This window comes from Syngnathus acus, chromosome 9, assembly GCF_901709675.1.
Source record: "Syngnathus acus chromosome 9, fSynAcu1.2, whole genome shotgun sequence".
Classification (NCBI taxonomy): domain Eukaryota; kingdom Metazoa; phylum Chordata; class Actinopteri; order Syngnathiformes; family Syngnathidae; genus Syngnathus; species Syngnathus acus.
Window position 1 is genome coordinate 14263711 of NC_051094.1, and position 20239 is coordinate 14283949.

A 20239-nucleotide genomic window follows, 5' to 3' on the forward strand; every position below is an offset into this window, starting at 1 on the left:
TTATTTATCAGATTGCCCTGTTTCGACACATGGTAAAGAATTTTTTTTTTTTTTAACTTGGGTTCCTCTTTAAACGTACTACAAGCATCTTCAGAGAGGAATCTCAAAATGTGCTTCTGTACATGGGTTTCACACCCTTTATCCAAAAAAATAAAAATACATCTATTCTTTGAACCGTAATTCCAAAGTGGCATCAAATTAATTCAAATGACCACATAATCATTTTGTGAATCCTCATATATCAAGTCCATTTTAGTATTTTAAACATATGGTGAATAGCAAAATCATGAAACTGTCCATACCTGAATGGCCACATTATTTTGGCGATACAGTAACAATGGCTGTTTTAATTTAACAAAAATTAAGCATGAATATATAACGTGTGCCCTGTATTCTCTCTCTCTTTCTCTCTCACACGTGAACAAAAGACGAGGTACAACATTGAGTGTGATCAGTGTCTCTTCATAATAACAAATATTCCACACTAAAAAAGGTAAGGTATGAACTGGAAAAGAAAATATTTGATTTATTGGAAACATGGAGTTTAAAAAAAAAAAAAAAACTTAAAGTAGGTTCAGTGGAATTCTCAGAGCATTTTCAAGTAAACCAAGGCAAGCAAAACATGATGCAGATCCTGTAAAGAAATAAAGCACTGTTCACATTTGCTTTCCTACTCCTCGAGGCCATTACACACAAAAGGCCCTGCGATATCAAGTCTCTCTCACGCTCTCTCTTTTTTGTGGCTGAAACATGTGGAGGTGGAATAAAGCGCCCTTGCTGGCTGGATTTAATGTTCATCAGTTGCCGAAAATAAGCAAGACCAAACGTATTTCGCTTAAAGCAAGAGGAAGGATCCAATTGTTCCTGTCGCTCCCGGACAGCCCAAGTGGGAATAATAACACACAGTTCAGCAATGGAATTTACCAGCACACTATTAAAGTGTTGGCCGATAACCCCTGATGCTTTTAAATGCACTTAAATACTCCATATTTATACATACATAAAAAGTTGCTTGTGCTAAATGACTGGATGAATAATGCAGCTGTACAGATGGCAGCGATGTGGATTTTACAAAAGCATCCCAGATAAAAACAATGCTGGCAGCTTCATCCGACCCAAATCAGCGTACAGTAACGCACACCAAACACACTGATCAAATCAACGTGCCTTGCAAAAATTAGTGTTTCTCCCAGAGGCACAGTCATCCATTTTGCACACTGAGGCGAAAGAAAACTGCAAGTTTAGTTAAACATGGTCAAAAGCTTAACTGTTAAGGTGGGACATTAGGACAAATGCGCAAATGGTTTGCCATCGATGTAGCCTCATATGTAACAAATCTATGCAGTTGCAACAAATAATACAATAAAAATAATAATACAGTGATTGGAAACATCCAAATAAATACACTCAACATGTAAACTGAGGCACACTTGACACACAGCAGCCAAGCAGTCATGTCGCAGGCGAAATGGACATCATTGCCACACCAATGTGTACTCAGCATCTTAAGAATAATGTTAAGTCACAGTAGGAAGTTCAACAAACAAAATGTTTTCCAACACGCCGACCATCAAGGTGTGTAAATGAGCTCGTCGTGGACAATTCATCCATCAAAATGAGTTATTAGCTTAGCTTTCAGTGAGCACAGTCAAACAGCTACTTTCTACACCTTCAAGAAAATGTTTTTGGATTGGCGATTTTGTCCAGACAACACAAATGAGATCAGTGTCACTGCCCCTTGGACTTTCATAACTTTGCACTCCTTTGTTTCCTTACCGTTTCAGTAATGTGGTTAGGCTATGTACTAGCGGAAACACCCTCTGACTCTAACTTCATTTTTACATGTGTTTTCCCAGGTACCTAAACATTTAATGTGTGGGTTAGGAGAAAGAAAAAAATATTCATATAAAGTTTCTGGAAATTTTCCACAGAAAACTCATCTGGGGAAGAGAGGGACACTTTCTACAGGGATCAATTAATTTTAAAATGTTTTTCTTATTAATGGCCCTTCAAGTTTGCCAATGTCCAATTTTTTGTAAATTCTTACATCCATGTATTTTTCTTCATGTGTGCCTCATTGGGATTTTGGATAACATGAAGCATATCCCAGCTCACAACTGGTGGAAGGAAGTCGGCACCCAGACAAAATCCACCAAGGCGCAGGGAGAACATGAAATCCCCACACAGAAAAGGCCAAAATGAGATTCCAAATATATTCCCATTAAGTTCAATCGAGGTTTCTACGATCTTGCATAAGTACTTTCAGCACAGTTAATCTCATCATACACATCACATCTCAAAGCGCAGAACCAAACATTATGCAGTGTCAACATTAGAATAAAATCCACACATTAACATATTTCATGACCCTAATAATGGGGGGGGGAAAAAAAAAAAAAAAAAAAAACAGCAAGAGAATTGGTGCTTGAATGTCTCAATGTTGGGATTTTTTTTATGCTTCAAAATGAGACCGAAGCCCATCCTACACGGCAACCATTATAAATTAAACAAATTTTAAAAAAAAAAGGCTCTGCAACATTTTATACAGTATTGGACAACTTCTGCTCTTCATTTTCACATGCTGTAGTGAAAAGACACTGTTCAAGCTTGGGCTCTCAGGGGAGCTGAGCTGGTATCAGGCATCAATCATCACACAGGCACTTGATCCTCTCAAACAAAGGCATCTGAAGCATATATGAACATCTGGAACATTGCAACAACAAAAAAAAACTGCCTGAGCTCTCGTCAAACAATTGAGGGAATTCAAACTGTAACAGATGTTTTCTAAAAGCATTCACTGTCAAAACAGGGAAGAGCTGGGCCTTACACTTGTTTTGTTGCCTGCTAATGAGCAGACATCAGGGCAAAGTAGAGAATGAATTGCTTGTGAAAGAAAAATCCAGGTAGAAGGCACTGAGGTGCGTTTCTTCAGCATCAGCAGTCAGTTTATACTTGGTTGACTTCATCATGACACTGCATCCAAGCAATACTCGTGTGCCTTTCCTCTCAGGTCGAGGTCTGTCGCTAGCTACTGAAGACGATGTTGAACATGCTATGCAGGGCAGGGCGAGGTACGGTTGTGATGTTGTGGTTGAGGTGCAGAACCAGTAGCAGGAGACTTTGGTCAGGTTTCAAAGTATTTGTAGATGGCTGTGACGTAAGTCATGACGCTCTGCCAGTCTGGCCTCTCGGTGTGCACCATCTCATTTATGTCCTATAAAAGCCACAAAATTGACAGTTGTGAGTCAGTGGTTTTGTCAAACTAGGAATACTAGGCAGTTGGCCTTAGACCAGTGATTTATAACTACTTTGCCACAGCATACCAGTGAAAGATTGTCAAATGTGCCACAGGAAGCAATCTAACTTCATTGAATTGGATTGACAAATGTATGTTTGTTCATCTACACATGCCATGGAGATATTGTGACAGGAAGAATGGCTCTTCTATAAAACGGCAGAAAATCATACAACACAAAAAATAAAGAGGCCCAGACTGCACGGGCAGTGAGTATTTGTGAGTAAATTGAGACGAGAAGAGTTTTCTTTCAGCGGATCGCTTTTTCTTTCTTTTTTTTTAAACATTTTTGTTTGGTGGTGTGCAGTGAGATTTGTCAAATGTAAAATATGTGCCTTGGCTCAGTAGGTTGGGAAACACTGGCTAAGACCACATGTTGAAAAGCAATTTCAACTTTTTTTTTCTTCTTCCAAATAAAATCTCAGTCCATGTCCACACCTAGAAAACATTTGGAGCTTGTCAACTGCAGCATTCCAAATCACCAGATGGAGGTCTAACCGCTAAAAACTCATGTTTTTAACCATTTCGAAGACTTAAAAAGTAATTCCCAAATTAGGCACGTCGCCAAAAATGGCAATTTGAGGGCAAATGATCAAATAAAGAATAAGTGGACTGAGTTATTCTTAAAGAGGAAGTCAACCCAAACATTTTCTTAACGATAATATGTTGCCCCACTAGTCTAAACACGGCATGATGATTAATATTGCATTTGTGGAATAGACTTGGACTCAACTTTATTTATCACTTGGGATTACTCCTTAAGGAAATTCTGGTTCCAGTAGCTTATACAGAAAATAGTACAAAGAGAATATTGCACATGAGTAATAAACAAAGTGTTGAGTAATAAATAAAGCGCTGAGTAATAAATAAAGTGTTGAGTAATAAATAGTTGAAGGTTATTGCACTTGGGTATGCCAATTATGTGAGGTCTCCCTTCTCCCAAGTGAGGAGTTATACAGTTTGATGGCTTGAGGGACAAAAAAAAAGTTCAGCAGCCTGTTGGTCCTAAATTAAGCAGCAAAATTCATCCATTTTTATCTATCTCAGGAGGCGGTCATTTTGCTGCTTGCTGTCAACTGCCGCTCAGCGGCATAAAAAAATTGTTGTCATGTTGGTTAAAAATCTCAGTTGCTGTTGTGCTTCATAGTTTTCATTCAATTGTTTTAAATGGCCTACGAGTACTTTCAATACAAATATTTTTTATTGTAATTGGGACTTTGTCACTATTAAACAGTATTTCATGTAAAATATTTTCAATGGCAGGAGACATTTCCTGTAGCCAAAATGCTAATTGGGATTGACTTGATACCTGATATAACAGCATATGACAGAGGCTCACTTTTCTTGACAGAAAATCAATTGCTTTTCATATCAAAACTTACTAAAGTGCATTTGATCCCGACACTTTCTGCAGCCTGGAATGCCAAGGTGAAGTTCCTCTTCTGTCATAGAAAAAGAAAAAAAAAAAAGACAGACCAACTACTTTTATTTAGGCATTTACTGATTTTAAGGTTAGGCTTTCCCTCCAATCTGTACTTGCCTTGTCTTGGCTGGTCAACTCTTGATAAGGGATGTGGGCCGGCAAGTAGGTGTGAAGCACAGCACAGAATGCCAGCCCATCATTCCAGCTACTGCTGAAATTGGTGATGTCAATGTTCTGGAACGTATGGCATCAGATTAATATAAAGCAAATCTTGTTGTGGTTGTGTCAAATTTGAATCAAATTTTGATTCAACACAAAGATAATCAGTCCACGATCATGTTCGACAAAAGAAATTGGACAATACTTACTTCTGCAAAGCTGAAACTTTTGAACATTCGTACAATTTTAAATTTAAAATGATATCTAATGATTATTTGATCATTCATAATATTTATAGATTAATACGATTATCGATTCATTTTTTAGTTCATCAATTAATCGTTGCACCTCTATTCTCTTCCAAACAGACTGATCAGTCAGTTACACACTAATCAAAAATAATATGGCTACAAACACCTAATCTTAAACAAAAGTACGGACATTTTTATGTTTGGCGTGTGCATTCTTAAGTTTAAAGAGAGGTTCACCTCTAAAGGCAATAAGTGCAGCGCATTTTAGGTTCATATTGTTTATTTCACCCATATGCCAACCATCCCCAACTTCTTCTGAGCACTGAATTGTAATGTGCCCCAAGTAAAACAAGATGCATCAATAATGTTGCCATAGGAACAGTTTTATGAGTGCCAGGTATTTTTCTCATTAAAAAACAAACATAAGGTACAACACATGAAAGAGAAATGCCTTTTATATGGAGGGGATGTTTTGGCTTCTCTCCTGAATGCCTACAGCAATAGTCCAAGGCTCAACAGGCAACAGGTGCGGGTGTCGAACATATGTACACATGAGTTTTCTTTTCTTTTCTTTTGCATCCTTATTATATTTTTCAACTGTCTCTGGATTTGTAAATTCCCTCATTAAGTCAAGTCAACATTAAAAGCTCATGAAAAACAAATGCACTTTACATTACTTGTAATTTCAAAGAAAAAAACTGGTGGTGCTATACAGTAAACTGTACTCGCCCCGTCCGTTTGTTTACTTTGCTCAATGTCGCACACTTCCTGGAAAGGACTTTAGGTGCCATGACAACCAGAGATCATCATAACTCAGTTAAGCATGACCTCACTTAAGAAGTAGGTGAATAGATAAATGCTCGTTCTAGTATCTGCTGCACATCTGGCAACACTAAAGTTACGTGCATCAACAGATTGGATTATGCTCTGATCTCGTCTTGCTTGCCATAAGAGGTCATCTGTTCTAACGTGTTCATTTATGTCACAGCACAACACCGATTTATGACAGCATATTTTGCTTTTGACATGGTTTCGGGACAATAACCTACTTGATAGCCCTCAGTTTTCTTCTGGCACCACTTCAGCAGAGCGTTTCTCTTGGAGCCTCCATATTCTCTGGCCAGTGCAGACAGTGGGTCTTTTCGTTCCTCTCTTTAAAGAAAAAATGAGCATGCTTGCTGAATAACCTTTCTTTTATATTTAGACCTTTAATAAACCGTGGTTAGGATTGTACCTTAGACGGCTGCGCGCCGTGGGAGTGACTGAGGCCGTGGGAGAGGAAGAAGGCAGTGAGAGCGGAGAAGAGGCGGCACTCATGGCCATCAGTGACGATGAGGAGCCTCCGTCCTGGGCTGCCATATCCCTCTTTATCTCTTCACTACTCCGGCGAGAGACTACTTAAGAACATGGGGAAAAAGATTGATATGTGGAAAATGAACAATTACAACAAGGTTAATATGTACATTCTTCAACCTGAAATTGTCTTGGTGGAATCCATGTTGGGGACCCTCTGGAGGACAGAAGGTGGTCGACTGGTTGGGGCTCCTCTGAGGAGGTGCTCAGCTGTAAATACATTATTACACGATTTACTACATAATGTACTGTTTACAAGCTCAGTAAAAAAATCACATTCAGATGTGTGAAAAAATACCAGATTAGTAGCAAATGTTGGGCCAAATCAAACTGAGGCTTTGGCGCTGCACACACATCTTCACATCAAACACTTGATTGAGCAAAATTCTAAGAATGTCGAGGTTCGTTATACCACTCTAAAAATAATTAAACTCTGACGTCAGTCTGAAGTAACTTGCCCTATTCAAACCCGCTATTCATACATAAACAACATCATGATCATAGGGCGACTCATTTAAGTACTATATGGCCTTTTAAGCAATAACACAGTATGATTTTTACTTTCACATTGAAATATGCACTTAAAAAAATCATTTTGGCTCATGATAGAAAACATCATTGAAGTAATTCCCATGGTCACATAGTTTAGTGCTTGATAGAATTATTGGCTCGTTAGTTATGCATGTCTGTTTACACGTTTACTGCTGCAACATGAATGGCTTGCTGAGAAATGACCTTCCAAATAGATAGCTTAGGATCAAAACTACACTGCTAATTTATGTGAAGGCTGTTTTTCAAACCCAAAAACATTGACACAGGTGCATCATTCAGTATTTTTAAACAGAGAGAAAATGAGCAATAGTTAAACCTGTAGTTGTGTTTCAAAACCCCATGTGCAGTGTGTCAGGATACCCTGACCACAGAAACACAAACTGTATATGATAAGCACGAGAGGGAAACATCAAATCACCAATAACATGGACAGTGTCACTTTTGTTTATAAAACATTTAGCTACTGGAGGGAAACTGTAAACATTATTATTACAAGAGCAGCTTCTCATAAAGTTGAATCATCCTTTGTTTTTTTTCCCAACAGATGATTAAGATGCTGTTTGCTCTTAATATTAATCTTTAATTCTCAACTAAGTACTGCAATAATTTGTTGTGCTACTTTGATTCCTCCAGGCTTAAACAAGATTACAGAACGTCACATGATTAGTTTTTGAGAGCAACAGATTCTCAAAATATGGTAAAATCAAAAAACCTTAACTGCCTCACATGACATGGAAATGTCGGAATAGCTGGTCCTCTTGTCACCGAGGGAGGATAGCGGCTTGGAAGCTGACAGTGACGTCGATACAGTGTGACGCTGCAAGAGAAAGAGTCTTTGTCAACTTAATTGCTGGTTAAATTGTTGCGAAAGTGGCTATCCAGCAAGGAAGCCTATTCAATATTATCGTTTGGGCTTCAAGTTCTATTTACAGAAAACACAACATCGCTTTTCATCCCGTACCTGTATAGGTGATACAGCGGCAGCCGGAGGAGTCTTCATCGGACTAGGACTGAGAGGTGTGCGTGGTAGTGGGGTGGCTGGCGCTGTTGGAGTCACAGTGGCAGTACTGGAGGGTGGTGGTGCTTCAAGAACAAATGAAAGAGCTCTGCTTGAATGCGGCTGAATTTCATTCGAGTACAGTATGTCAGATGTGGGTAAATTTCTCCTCAAAACTGCAGTCCTCAATACCGAAAATTTAAACCGAGGATTCTAGAGCAACACATAAACAATGAGGCAAAATGAAATTGCGGTACATACTTTGCGAGGCATTGTCGAAGCTCTTGATGAGTGTTTTGACAGTTGGGGAAGGCTCAGAGGAGGTGGAAGATCGACGACTCAGGCCCATCCCCTGTCTGAGTGCAGCCAAGTCCCTCTCCACGGCGTTCATGTAGTTATATACTCGGCCTCTCTCCTCCTCTTGCCTGGGAAAAAAATATTCCACTTAATATCAACAGTGTACTCAAACAACAGGAAACTAGACATGGCCCTAAAGATTTAGTACATAAACCATTATCCCTCACATCTTGTGGCGGTGTCACCCAAAAGAAGCTGAACATACAAGAAGCCCAAATCTGGCCAAATAGTTTGTGCCTTACTTGCGGCTTTTGACCTCATCCAGTTCCTTGCTCAGCTTGTCATTCTTCTCCAAGGTCTCCTGCAGTCTGCGTCGCAGGTCTCCAATCTCCTCCTGCGCTTCTGACTTGATATCATTAGCAATGACCACAGCCGTCTGCAAGTCTGCCTGGAACTGACGCCACTCCATCGATTCCTCCTGTGAGGCAAGTGACATTTAACATTTAGGCATTATGTGTCTAGAAAAGCAGATGGAGTGAACTACAGCTCTAGAACGCATGCTGCTTAATACTTCACAGATGCAGATAATGCATACTTTTTCAAAATTGATTACCAAGTTATGCAAAAGGTACATTGAATAGCAATACTTGTTCATTCATTCTCTTTTTTTGCCCTTCTCTCATTAGAACATTCGCTCTCGACATTTAACCATCTCTGTTGATAAGAGGACAGCAACTATATCAGATCTTGTGTGATGACACAAGTGTGTGATGACTGCAAATTAACCTTACAATTAATCCAATTAAAATCCACGTTGTAATTTAGTAGAATGCAATTTTCAAATTGTAAAGGCTGCAAGAAGTGCAGTCCACATGTTTTCATATGTCATGAAACTTGAGAAGTTGGAGTGATAAAGCCACAGATTTGTTTACATTATTGTTGCAATCTGACGTAATTTACTGATTATTAAAATTAACCACAGAGTAGGGAACTAAATTTACAGCACTCTAGTAATTACAGGAGTATTATGCATGCTAAGTAAATAAAATCAATAATTAAAATTCCTCACAGTTCAGCTTCAAAATGTTCAATCTAAAAATAACCAGAAAAATGGTGCTTCATGTTCTCTTTTTTTTTTTTTTTCAGTGAAAGTGTAAATTAATTGAACACAAATCTAAGCGCAACAGACGAGCAGTCGAGTGGCTCTCTATTCATGTTTATTGATTAATATGGGATATTGTTAAATACGTGTTTAACACGGGGGAAAGCAATCATTTTTGTTTGTTAAAGCCAAACTACAGTGTGACTTGACAAGCTCCTCAACAGTTCTCCTCTGAACATGGTTTTATGCTAATAAATAAAACTATACTAATAAAACTATCCCCAAAGAATGATGGCCTTTTTTCACAAAAGTACAAGTTTATTCTCAAAACAGTACATCATTCTTGGACTATTTTGACCTGACTATTTGCCATTTCAAAGTGGAGCCATGGCTGACTTACCCTGAGTCTGCGATGAAGGATCTTTATCTCTCGTTCCATGTCGTGTTTCTGGTCCTGCAGCTTCTTTACAGAGTCTGTAAAAAGAATGTAGATGCATTCAATGAGCTGGTAGACAAGATTTTCAAAGTTGGACAACAGTGTGAGGGTGTGTCATTTTGATGTGCTATCATACGGGAAACCTTTTTTTTCCATTTTTAATTTATTTATTATCATCACCACAGTGCACTTGAACATAGTAATTGCTTTAAAGACTAACTTTTAAATTGTGTGTAACATTAGGGTGGATCAATATGAGTTAACAGTGTACTAAAAAAAAAAAACTTTTTGGTTGTAAATGTCACAGTGCAGTGAGTGTCTAGTTGAAGCTATTTATCAAATAAATGCTAGTCCTGCTCATTTGCAGTCAGCCAAGGAATTTAGCGACAACTTCAGCTCAGCTAATATGTAACATAAACGGACCACCCTTATCTCCTCGTAGCCACAAGCTGCCTCTTTGCACGAACAATACGGCTGCGTCTCGCTGAGTGGTCTGTCGACAGCCTTCTACCACATGCTTGGCCCTGACACGGACTCTTATAGAAAGTAAGGAAATGACTTCCAGATTTTCTGTTTTCATTCTTGCAGATAGAGAGAGTGCAGCTAATCCACTTTTCATTTCACAGTTTTAAAAAAGGAAAACAGCATTTAAGTTTACAATTAATATTGTTTTATGGTATCCTTTTTTAGCCTTATGATTCCCCCCCCCCTCCCGCTCATCAATTGGTTCTTCCTATGACCTTGTCTCGTTTCTTTTATGGACAGAATCATGTCCACAAAAAGTTCTGAACTATATTTGCTTTGTCCTTTCATCCGTTCATTGACGTGTGTTTGAGGGTCGATGAAAGCATGAGTTTTTTATTAATTGACAACGGTGGAAACGATCCCAAATTCTCTTTTCATGAAAAGAACGTTAATGGAGAAAACTGCGTTTTTTTGGGTTTGTCTCGATAAAATGCTGTCAAATTTCAAACTGGAATATTATTCAGTGGAAAGCCAAATACCGCCAGATTTCAACCTGAAGTAAAAGACTCGTAACTTGCCATGTACTTGTGTTTATCTTATCACATGATGGCAAGCAGCAAGTTCTGCAATCAGCAACACATACTTACTGTCAAGGCTAATGTTGTACTTGGCTGGACCTTGATTACAGACAGCACATTGTGTACATTCGGGAAAAGAAAAAAAACATGACGTTGCAGTTCAGCGCGTGTCCATGCGGGCGTGCGTGCTGCTTACTCTCAAGCTCGGTGATGATGAGGTTGTCATGCAGCTTTAGAGCTCGGTGCTGCTCCACTTCGTCTTCCAGCTCAAAGATGGTTTCCTTCATGTCGACGATCTCCGTCTCCTTTTCCTGCAGCTCCGCACGCTGTTTCTCGAGCACGTGCGCTTGCTCAGCCATCTGCTGCTGCACCTGCTGTTGGAAGTCTCGATATTCCCTGTCAAGCTGTTTGCACAGAAGAACGGAGGTCAATCATTCAAACAGCAACGAAGAGTTTTTAGATATATTTTCTTCACTACTTTGAGCTTTCATACAAGAGCCACAAAGAGTGTCTCTCCCAAACGGACCTTACTGAGAGTGTCCTGCAGTAGGGCAAGGTCATTGTGAGCTTGTTCTAGCTCATCCTGCACTTTTGCAGCTTTGGCCTCAGCCTCCTCCTTCCCCTGTCGCGCACTTTCCAAAAGCTGGCAGATGTCATTTTTGTCCCCTGCTGTGTGAAGAGAGTACAGCTCAGCAACCCTCTGCCTCTCCTGGTCCAACTGGGCTCGGCAGCGGCTCAGCTCCGCCTGGTCGCTGCTCACTGCCGCTTTGTATTCGTCAAGCGCAGCTGCCATGGCCGCCCGTTCTTGTCGCTCCGAGTCCAGGACACGCTCCATTTGGTGGTTCCTCTCCTTCAGGGCTCCGATAACCTCTTGGGCTTCGGCGTTGTCCTGCTCGGCCATCTTCAAGGTGTTGGACAGGTGTTGCTGCACCCCCAACAGCTGCTCTCTCTCAAAGCGGGCGTTATCTGCCAGGTCGGCGTAGCGCTGCTCCAGCTCCATGTAGCGGCCGCTCTTGATGTCCTCCTCAAGCGCGTACGAGATATGATGCTCGTCCAGCAAAGAGCGCAGGTACTCGATCTGCCGACCGTAGAGCTCCAGCTTGTCGCTCTGCTGGCACAACGAGTCCATGAGGATGACCTTCTCCTCGCCGAGCCGCTCGTTCTCCCCATTCAACTCTTGGGTGATTTGCTGCAGGTCGGCCAGCTCCTGCAACGTGGCCTGCAGCTCCTCGGAAGTGCTATGCTGGTTCTCCTCCATTTGATGGATGCGCTCTGTGAGACAGGCGACTGACACCTCGCTGGCGTTTCCGCTGCTGCCCCTCCGTGAGCGCTCCCTGCTGGGAGCAGACTCACATTCGGAGGACGAAGAGGCTCCCGAGGGGGCGTCCAGCGCATCGTCGCTGGAGGTGACGGCCTGATAGACCTCACTGGATTCGCTGTCAAGATTGTCCGCCGAGCCGCCGTGCTGGTGACCGGTGAGCAGATCCTCTAAGGAACCGGGGGCCGACCCCTCCGCTGAGGAAGTCAGGGTGGCTCCGCCCTCACTCTGCCCACTACCTGCTGCCAAGTCTGGACTCAGCGACGGGTAGCTCAACTTGTCAGAGCCATCCAGCCTCTGCTCTAGAGAGAAGCCCAGCGCATTGAGACGGTCCTTGAGCATTCGATTCTCACTTTTCAGTAGGTTGAGCTCTTCTCTGATGGCCTGGTTTTGCTCTTGTAACAAAAGCAGCGTGGACTCTACGTCGGCTGCTGTGATGGCGGAGACGTGTGCCTTCTCCCCCTCCTCTGCTCCTTCCTGTGGAGGCGAGTCTTTTCCTTCCATGCCGAGCTGGACCCTCATGTCTCTCAGTTCACTGCGAAGGTGCAAAATCTCCACATCTTTGCTCTTAGCAAGACCTAGCAGGTCGTTGACTTTTGTCTCCAGTGCCACCTTATCGCTGATCTGGCCATCGGATCTTGACTTGCTCATACGGCTCTCGGGCTCGCTCAGGATCTGATTGCGAGAGCGCTTCCCTGAGGCTGCATCGCCTGCCGCTGTCCCTGAGACCAGCTGTTTTTTATTAGCTGATGTCCTGGATGTCCGAAGACGGTCTCGTGAAGAATTTGGCTCCTTTGGGGTTGATGATGTCATACGCTTGGTTGAGGAACCTTATTCAGAGACAAAAAAAACCCATAATATTGTTACATTTTTCTCAAAACAAAAACAGGCAAATTGTACTAAAATCAATGTAGAGTAGAATCTCTCGTTGACACGTGCTACATTTCTTAGGACAAATGAGCCTCTCAAAAACCAAAACAAAAGAAGGTCCAGCATCATTTTGCATGATGCGACACAAGATGTCAGCATACATCAGTGCTGGAAATATGTTAAGCACAAATCTCAAGTTGGGGCAATTTTGCAGTATCCCGGGGCAATAATTAGAACACAGAACATATTAGAGAAGAAAAAAATGGTGCAACTGCCTCACACTCTTGCCACAAAACCTTTTCTGCGGACAAATATAGTGCAGCTCAGCTTCTGGCAAGCTAACAACATGGTCTAAACAGGTCTAAAATTGCGATTTAAAAAAAAGCTCTTGAAAATTTTATCTGTGTTTTTAGAGCATAACAAATAATAGTGTTTTGCTACTGTTATCCTGGTCTGCATTGTGAAAGGGAGAATTGGCATTTTTACACTTTTTGTCATACATAGATGTCCAAACTGTCATAATGGCTTGATAGTAGAACATTATAAAACTGATCTAAAAAAAATAAATAAATCACCACTTGGTGTCCCTAGCTTAAGCCTGTAATTTCATATTTAATTATTATTTCTAAACTTGTCACAGTGTGATAAAAATAGCCAATTAGACACTAGAGAAACAGAAGGAGTGACCAAAATAGTTGCCAGCTCGCCAGCTGGCTTTTCCAATAGAACGAAAACTGTTGATGTTGAACTTTCCTAAAGTGACAAGATTTTAGCTGATGGTTTCATTTCAAATGTCATTAAATCCATTTTTGTTCCAGCAAGAAAAGCAGTTTGTTCACCTTTTTGTACATAATGTGAAGAGAGCCCAAACTTAAAATCAATGTATGTGGTGTACTGAAATTTATTTTACACCTCTACAAATACAAATTAGATTTTAAAAAAATTAGAATTATAAATTGAAAATACAAGCAGTACTCAAGGCCTCCTGTCAATCATTGTCAATTAGAATAATCATAATTTTTCTCCCCATGACAGTTTTTGTGACGCCTCGGCTAAAAGGACAACTATGATGAGGACCAATTGACGTGCAACGTGAGGAAGCAGTACACATGTACATTGTTCAGACTACAGCAGCACATTACAGTACACACCCGCGACTCCTTTTTGCTTGTCACCGCTGCTAGCAGTGGTCCCGATTGAGGAAGTTCTCTTAGTTTTGCTAACAGCATTACTTGATGCAGGATTCCCTCCAGCCATTGCCGCTAAAAGATCATCATTGCTTTTCACCTGAGAATACAAACATGAGAAGAAAAAAAAAAATCTGATTCACACAGCGACTTCACCAAAAGCTGTCATGAAGCAGGATGATGCTTCTTACCTTGGACAGAGGTGCGGCACTGTTGGTCTTAGCTGCAGGCTTTCCAGTGGTAGATGCGGCGGCCTCTGCCTTCCCTCGATCAGTACTCACCTTACTCACCACAGGCCGGACTGACTTCTTCATACTGAGTTCTCTGGTGCCGAAACATTTACAGCTCAGTCTGCATACACAGGAGGGAGGAGAAAGGTAATGTGTGTCAGAATATAGTGCTATCGCCGCACTTTTCCATAGGAGGAGAATTCTTTCCATAAAAGGTATTCCTAAAAAAGAATGAAGAAAAAAAAAAAAAAAGGTTCAAAAGAACTGCACTCTAACTTGCGCACTAGAAAAATTTGCTCTTCTCCAGAATGATATTTTTCGATAGAAAATAAAAATCAGCTCTACACATATTTTTGGGTTCTCTTATCGGCTCAGATTCTGTTGCTGGATTCTGATCGGGACACGCCTAGACACCGGAAAATACAAATAATGTTTCAAATTGCAAAACTGCACATAATGGCTATCACGTGTTTGCAAGTAAGCATTACAGGAGTTGAAATGAACTACAGAAACATGATATGAACAACAACAAAAGTCTGCATCCTAGTTTAAGCAGAGCATTGCTTTAAACTAAAGGAAGCATTTACTATACTGAATGGTAGCAAATAATGGGCATTAATAAATTAGAACTAAGATGAGGCAACAAGTTGTTAGGAGTAACTTTTGGCAATGGCTCAAATGTTGATCCTGGTCAAATTGAGAAAACCAGTCTTGCAGGAAAACTCGAGACTTTGAGCTGAGCAGGATTTTCATCCAAGTACGAGGAGAACCTCTTGATGCCACGATAGCCAGAAAAGTTATTTGGGACACAGTTGGAAGCATAGCATAAGTACTTTAGCACAAACTTGGATGTATTTTTGCACAAAGCCTTTCTAAAGGGGAAAAAGTGTGTCCAAGTGATTTATTTTACACGGGAAGTCGCTCAACAATCAATCTCTGTTGTTTTGCAGGCAGCTTGAACTGTTTAATAAACAGTTAAGATAAGACTCACTGACTGGAAGTTGTATTAGCCATAACTCCCGCAAACAAAATGAAACAAAATTGGAAATCCAAGAATAAAAGGAGCATGTGTGGTTAACATACCAAACTTAACACAAAGAACGTGATGAGGAAAACTGTAATGCTCAAATTATAAAGCATGGAAACATTGTTCAACTATTGCTGACACGAAATACTTTACAAGTCACACAGCACCATATTGTTGACAACTGAGTGTGGGATTACAGCGCAAACAGAGGGAATAATCCTCGTGACCTCATGGGTCAGGCAATTCAAATACTGTACTCTTTTTCACTTTCTGTTCCATGTTTCTCGTCTGTGGCACGTGTATTCAAAGTTGCATAGTTTTGAACAATGGTAGAATTTTGAGGATTTCTTTCCCCCCTAATGCAATACAATAGATTAGAAATGAAACAACTAAAACCACAACAATAATAATCAACTAATCGGTGGATTATTTTTCCAATTGTTTGATGAATCGAATAAAAAGCCTTTCTTTTAATTTTCCGTAACAGAAAGTTTCCAAATATGAATTGATTGTGATTCAGCAACTATATTACTTATTGTACCTCACTGTATTGTAGCCATAAAAATGATGATCATTGTTTTCCCAAAGTAAAAGCAATGTAAACAATATTGATTTTGCTGAGACATAAATATAATCAATCTGTTCTCGTTCATGATATGAACAGGTGAGAGGCTACAATTCAGTGGATTTTGACAATCTTAAGTTACATAAATTCTCCAAACAATGATTTGATTATCAAAATGGTTGTTGATTAATTTGTTTATCAATTAGTCACCAATTAATCCATTAATTGTTGCAACTTTTAAAACAAAAATATGGCACGAGTACTTGAATATTCTAAAAGAAGCAAAAGTACTGTTATGTTGATGAAACTAAAAACTATGGTTTCAGAGAATAGTACTGATTACATGTTAGTTACCTGACCACAGCTACACTGCAAATCCGCCAGTGTTAAAAGTTCAGGGACAGTGTCAAAGACAATGCATCAACACACCCCGGTAATAAATAAATTTAAAAAAACAGCCTGTGTAGTCTAGGTTGGAACACTCTTACATGATTAAAATAGGGTGTCCCCTGGATTTGACACGGATTGGTGTTTAACTGAAATTGAAACTACCAACTTTGTTAATGATTGAAGTTGACTGGTTAGAGTCAAAACAATTTTCTACAACTTTCTTTTCTCTTCGCTTGCAAATGGAAGTTCCCTAAGGTTGGAAAAACTTTCACATGATGGAATTTGATGAAGAAAAAAAAGCCTTGCAATTTGTATAAATATATAAATGGATGGCAGGCAGTGAGGTTTCAAGCAAATTTCAGACAGGAAACTGAAAATTTGGTGATGTCCTCCAGCTGTCTATCTACAAAAATCATGTTTTATTATTTCAAACCAATTATGATGGTATATAAAGGAGAAAAAAGAACAATCGCAACACATTTGGAAGTAACTGTATAAACTTTCTTTCATCCAATTTAATGTAAAATGCAACATTATCATCTCAAGTTTGTTTCAGCTTGTTTGTTACTTGCAAAGTTCTCCATAATCCTCTGTTAATATTAGCATGCAGAGAGTTTAACAGACGCTCCAGGTTTGAAACCTTCAAATACGCCATGGAAAAAGATTAGTGTGGGAAACAGGAATTCCCTGGCTTCCTCTATAAATTATAAAATCCCCCATATTCAAATAAAATAAAAAAATAAGTCCCATGCTTTCTTTTTTTTCTTGCTATGCTTTGTTTGTCTAAGTTGGAAACCAGCTGTAAACAAATGAGCAAATTGTATCTGTGCTTAGACTAAATCCCAATATCCCCAAAATGTTTCAGAAGCAAAATTAGCAACATACTACAAACACTGCCCAGAAAAATCACAAGAACTTAGATTTTGATATTATATATTATATTGTTGAAAGTGGAAAACCTCTGGAGCTATAGTTGAAAATTGACTGGCCAACAAACAAGCCAACAAGCAGCTGGACTAAAATCTTGTACTGAATACCGAGTTTACTGTGGAGACTACCACACCATGCATATGGGATTTTGGTAGTTGTTAATAAGAGACTGAGTGTCAAACAAAAAATAAATGAATACCTGCTAATGATAGAAGTGATCTAATTGCTCATAAAGACCCCCTTTTGCTGCGTTCTTTCCTGATTGAAGCTTCAACAGCAGGGAGGCCCTTCCTTGCCATAACAAGAGCTTCCTGTGATGGCGTCTCCAAAGAAACAACCCTACAAGGCAGACTGTGTGCTTATGGACAAGCAGGCACCAGGCTGCTTGAGAGAGAACAGACACTATTAAAGCTTCAGGTCACATGCTAAAATATGCACGACTTCTGATTCAAAAGACGAAGCAACCATAAATTATTCCTGACTGAACACAATATACAAAAAAAAAAGGAAAGAATGAAACCCCTATTCAAAGATAGAACATCCCATACTTTAAAGCACCCCCTCCCCTATTGCAGCGCTGTACTGGAAATTTGCCAGGAAATAACATTTCATTTTTCTCTTGTTACACATCCCTGGATAGCAATGCACATGCACACACTTTCTGCAGCAAAGCAATAATCAGGTAAAGTCATTTAGAATGCTGAGAAATGAAACTCATTTAAGACTACAAGGAAACTTCCAAAACATCCTGGGGATGAATATAAAAAGGGATCCGAGTGTGTTAAACGGGGGTAGCAGTCAAATGGCCTGAGGATCCCAGGCAACATCAGTTCCCTGCTGATTTATTTCAAGATGGGGAGCAGGCAGACATTTGCGTTTGGCACACCCACAACATTAGCACCACAGCTAACGCCCATTATTAACTCTGTGCAACTCAAATATTCAAACGTTTAAAGCATGCGTTTGAATATTTGAGTTACACAGAAAAACTACTTACTTTCCAGTAGTTCACCACAGCCGACACAGTATTAACATTTTTATAGTTTCAAGCCAAATGACCATATAAAGCCAAAAAGGGACCCCATCTAACGAGTTAGCTACAGGGTCAGGCATGCAGAGAATTTCAGTAATTTAGCTTCCTTTTTGTACAATAGCTTTCAAAACAAAAGCAAGTCATTAGCTTCCACAGCATTTGAATTGAAAAGTTGTATTAAATATCAATATGGACATACAGTTGCACAAAGTGGCTGAAATGCTACATATAAAGTATTACTTCTGCTACGTAGTCATAGTTGTAGCTGTAACCTATATGTGCACACTGGTTATGAAAAAAACATCTAGTTGAGTAGTAGTAGAGCTGACAATGACCTAAAGTTGGACTAAAACTAAAACCAAAAGGTTTACTGTCGTAATGGAGTGATGCGATCATTATGAATGACGGAAACAAAGTGAAGTTTAACGCCATACAATTGGGCGCAGATCATAAAACAAAATACACATAGCACATTTTTCACCCAGAAATGGGTCTTATTTTGAAATAATCCTCAGGACACATCTAAGATACTTTCACGAACTAGACAGTTGTTCTAAAATTCTGGAAAAATATTGGGGGGAAAATGACTTATACATTGTTTAAAACGGACAGCACGTACACACGAGAATCCATCTGGTTATGCTTAAAATAAAACGTGAACTAAGTATGTACACCCAGCCATGAATTTTATCTTTGTTGTGAGCAGAACTGTGACTATGCTAAGGTTGCTAAAGCGATCGCGAAGCTAACCATGTTAGCATAGCCGGCAAACAAGCAGCACACTGCACACTAGAAAAGAAAATGCACACACCTGCGTTTCCTCTATTTTTCCAATTTGATGGATTGTTAAATATCTCCGGGATGGTGGTGGCACGCCGGCTGTTAATCCCACCGCGAGTAGGCAGGCGAGCAGCATCAGTTTTGGAAGTCAAGTCACTTCTGCTGACAGCAGCTACATGATCCTCTGCACCCTCTTCTGGTTGCATCTGCATCACCTCAGCATCACGCCTCGCCGGAGGGGAAAAGAAAATGCATTGTACGCTTCTCCTGACTGCATTTTTTCAGATTTATCAGTGTTGTTGTAGTTACGTTGACTTTTTGTTTATATTAATCATTTACGAGTCTGCGCTGCATCTCACTATTATACTGTATAACAGTACTAGATTGGTCTCAAATGCAGTGGTAGGAAGTAACGAAGTACAAGTACTCATTTTTTCTGGCATCTCTCGTTTATTTTTCTGACAACGTTTTACTTTTACCGACTATATTTGAAAACAGATGAGAACTCGGAGAAAAGTAACATCAATTTTAGTTGACGTCTTGATTGAGTGAGATTTGGGGGTTTATGAGCCCCCCCCCAATAAAACAAAACAAAACAATAGGTACAGCGCGTAATGGAGGAACGAAAACGAACTGTATTTGGAGATGGAAGGAATTTCTCATTCAATGTTTCTTCTAATCCGACAAAAAAAGCATCTATCGACAAGTTTCTTAATACAAATTTAGCATTTTTGTGACTTAAATCAAGTCAAGTCAAGTTTATTTGTATAGCCCTAAATCACAAGCAGTCTCAAAGGGCTTCACATAGACAGTGACTTAAATCACTGCAGTGTAGGTTGTTTTGATCGCACAAGTCAAGCCAACCTAGCTTTTAAATATTTTAAAACAATATGAACCAAGTATTTTTGGTTACTCGTGCTTGTGTAAGTAATTCACACATTTTTTATTATTATTTATCAATTATTTACAGTATTATTTCAGGCTTCTTAGTGTGGCTTCAA

General features: G+C 39.8%; 2 protein-coding genes across 4 annotated transcripts in view; both read right to left on the reverse strand.

Moving 5' to 3' along the window:
- Positions 1–20239, reverse strand: part of LOC119127745 (gastrula zinc finger protein XlCGF8.2DB-like) — a 235055-nt gene that overhangs the window by 105229 nt on the left and 109587 nt on the right. The window lies entirely within an intron of this gene.
- Positions 447–19439, reverse strand: specc1la (sperm antigen with calponin homology and coiled-coil domains 1-like a). Of its 3 annotated transcripts, XM_037259810.1 has the most exons (17): positions 19270–19439; positions 17625–17806; positions 14475–14634; positions 14248–14383; positions 11435–13056; positions 11105–11312; positions 9830–9903; positions 8630–8805; positions 8292–8455; positions 7995–8116; positions 7760–7850; positions 6602–6691; positions 6363–6525; positions 6178–6280; positions 4836–4952; positions 4678–4737; positions 447–3214 (listed from the first exon to the last, which is right to left on the reverse strand). In XM_037259810.1, the coding sequence occupies exons 3-17, from the start codon at positions 14595–14597 to the stop codon at positions 3125–3127; spliced, it is 3339 nt and encodes a 1112-aa protein (XP_037115705.1). In that variant the 5' UTR covers positions 14598–14634; positions 17625–17806; positions 19270–19439; the 3' UTR covers positions 447–3124. The 3 variants fall into 3 exon arrangements, with proteins under 3 accessions (XP_037115705.1, XP_037115706.1, XP_037115704.1); XM_037259811.1 differs by lacking the exon at positions 17625–17806 and having other exon boundaries at positions 6363–6522; XM_037259809.1 differs by lacking the exon at positions 17625–17806.

Excerpts from the sequence above, each read along its gene's own strand:
- specc1la (XM_037259809.1), bottom strand. The coding sequence starts at position 14,597 with ATGAAGAAGTCAGTCCGGCCTGTGGTGAGTAAGGTGAGTACTGATCGA. Across the intron at positions 13,057-14,247 it reads CAAGCAAAAAGGAGTCGCGG|GTTCCTCAACCAAGCGTATG; the intron begins GTGTGTACTGTA and ends TCTCTGAATAAG. Across the intron at positions 3,215-4,677 it reads TCGGGATCAAATGCACTTTA|GACATAAATGAGATGGTGCA; the intron begins GTAAGTTTTGAT and ends TGGCTTTTATAG.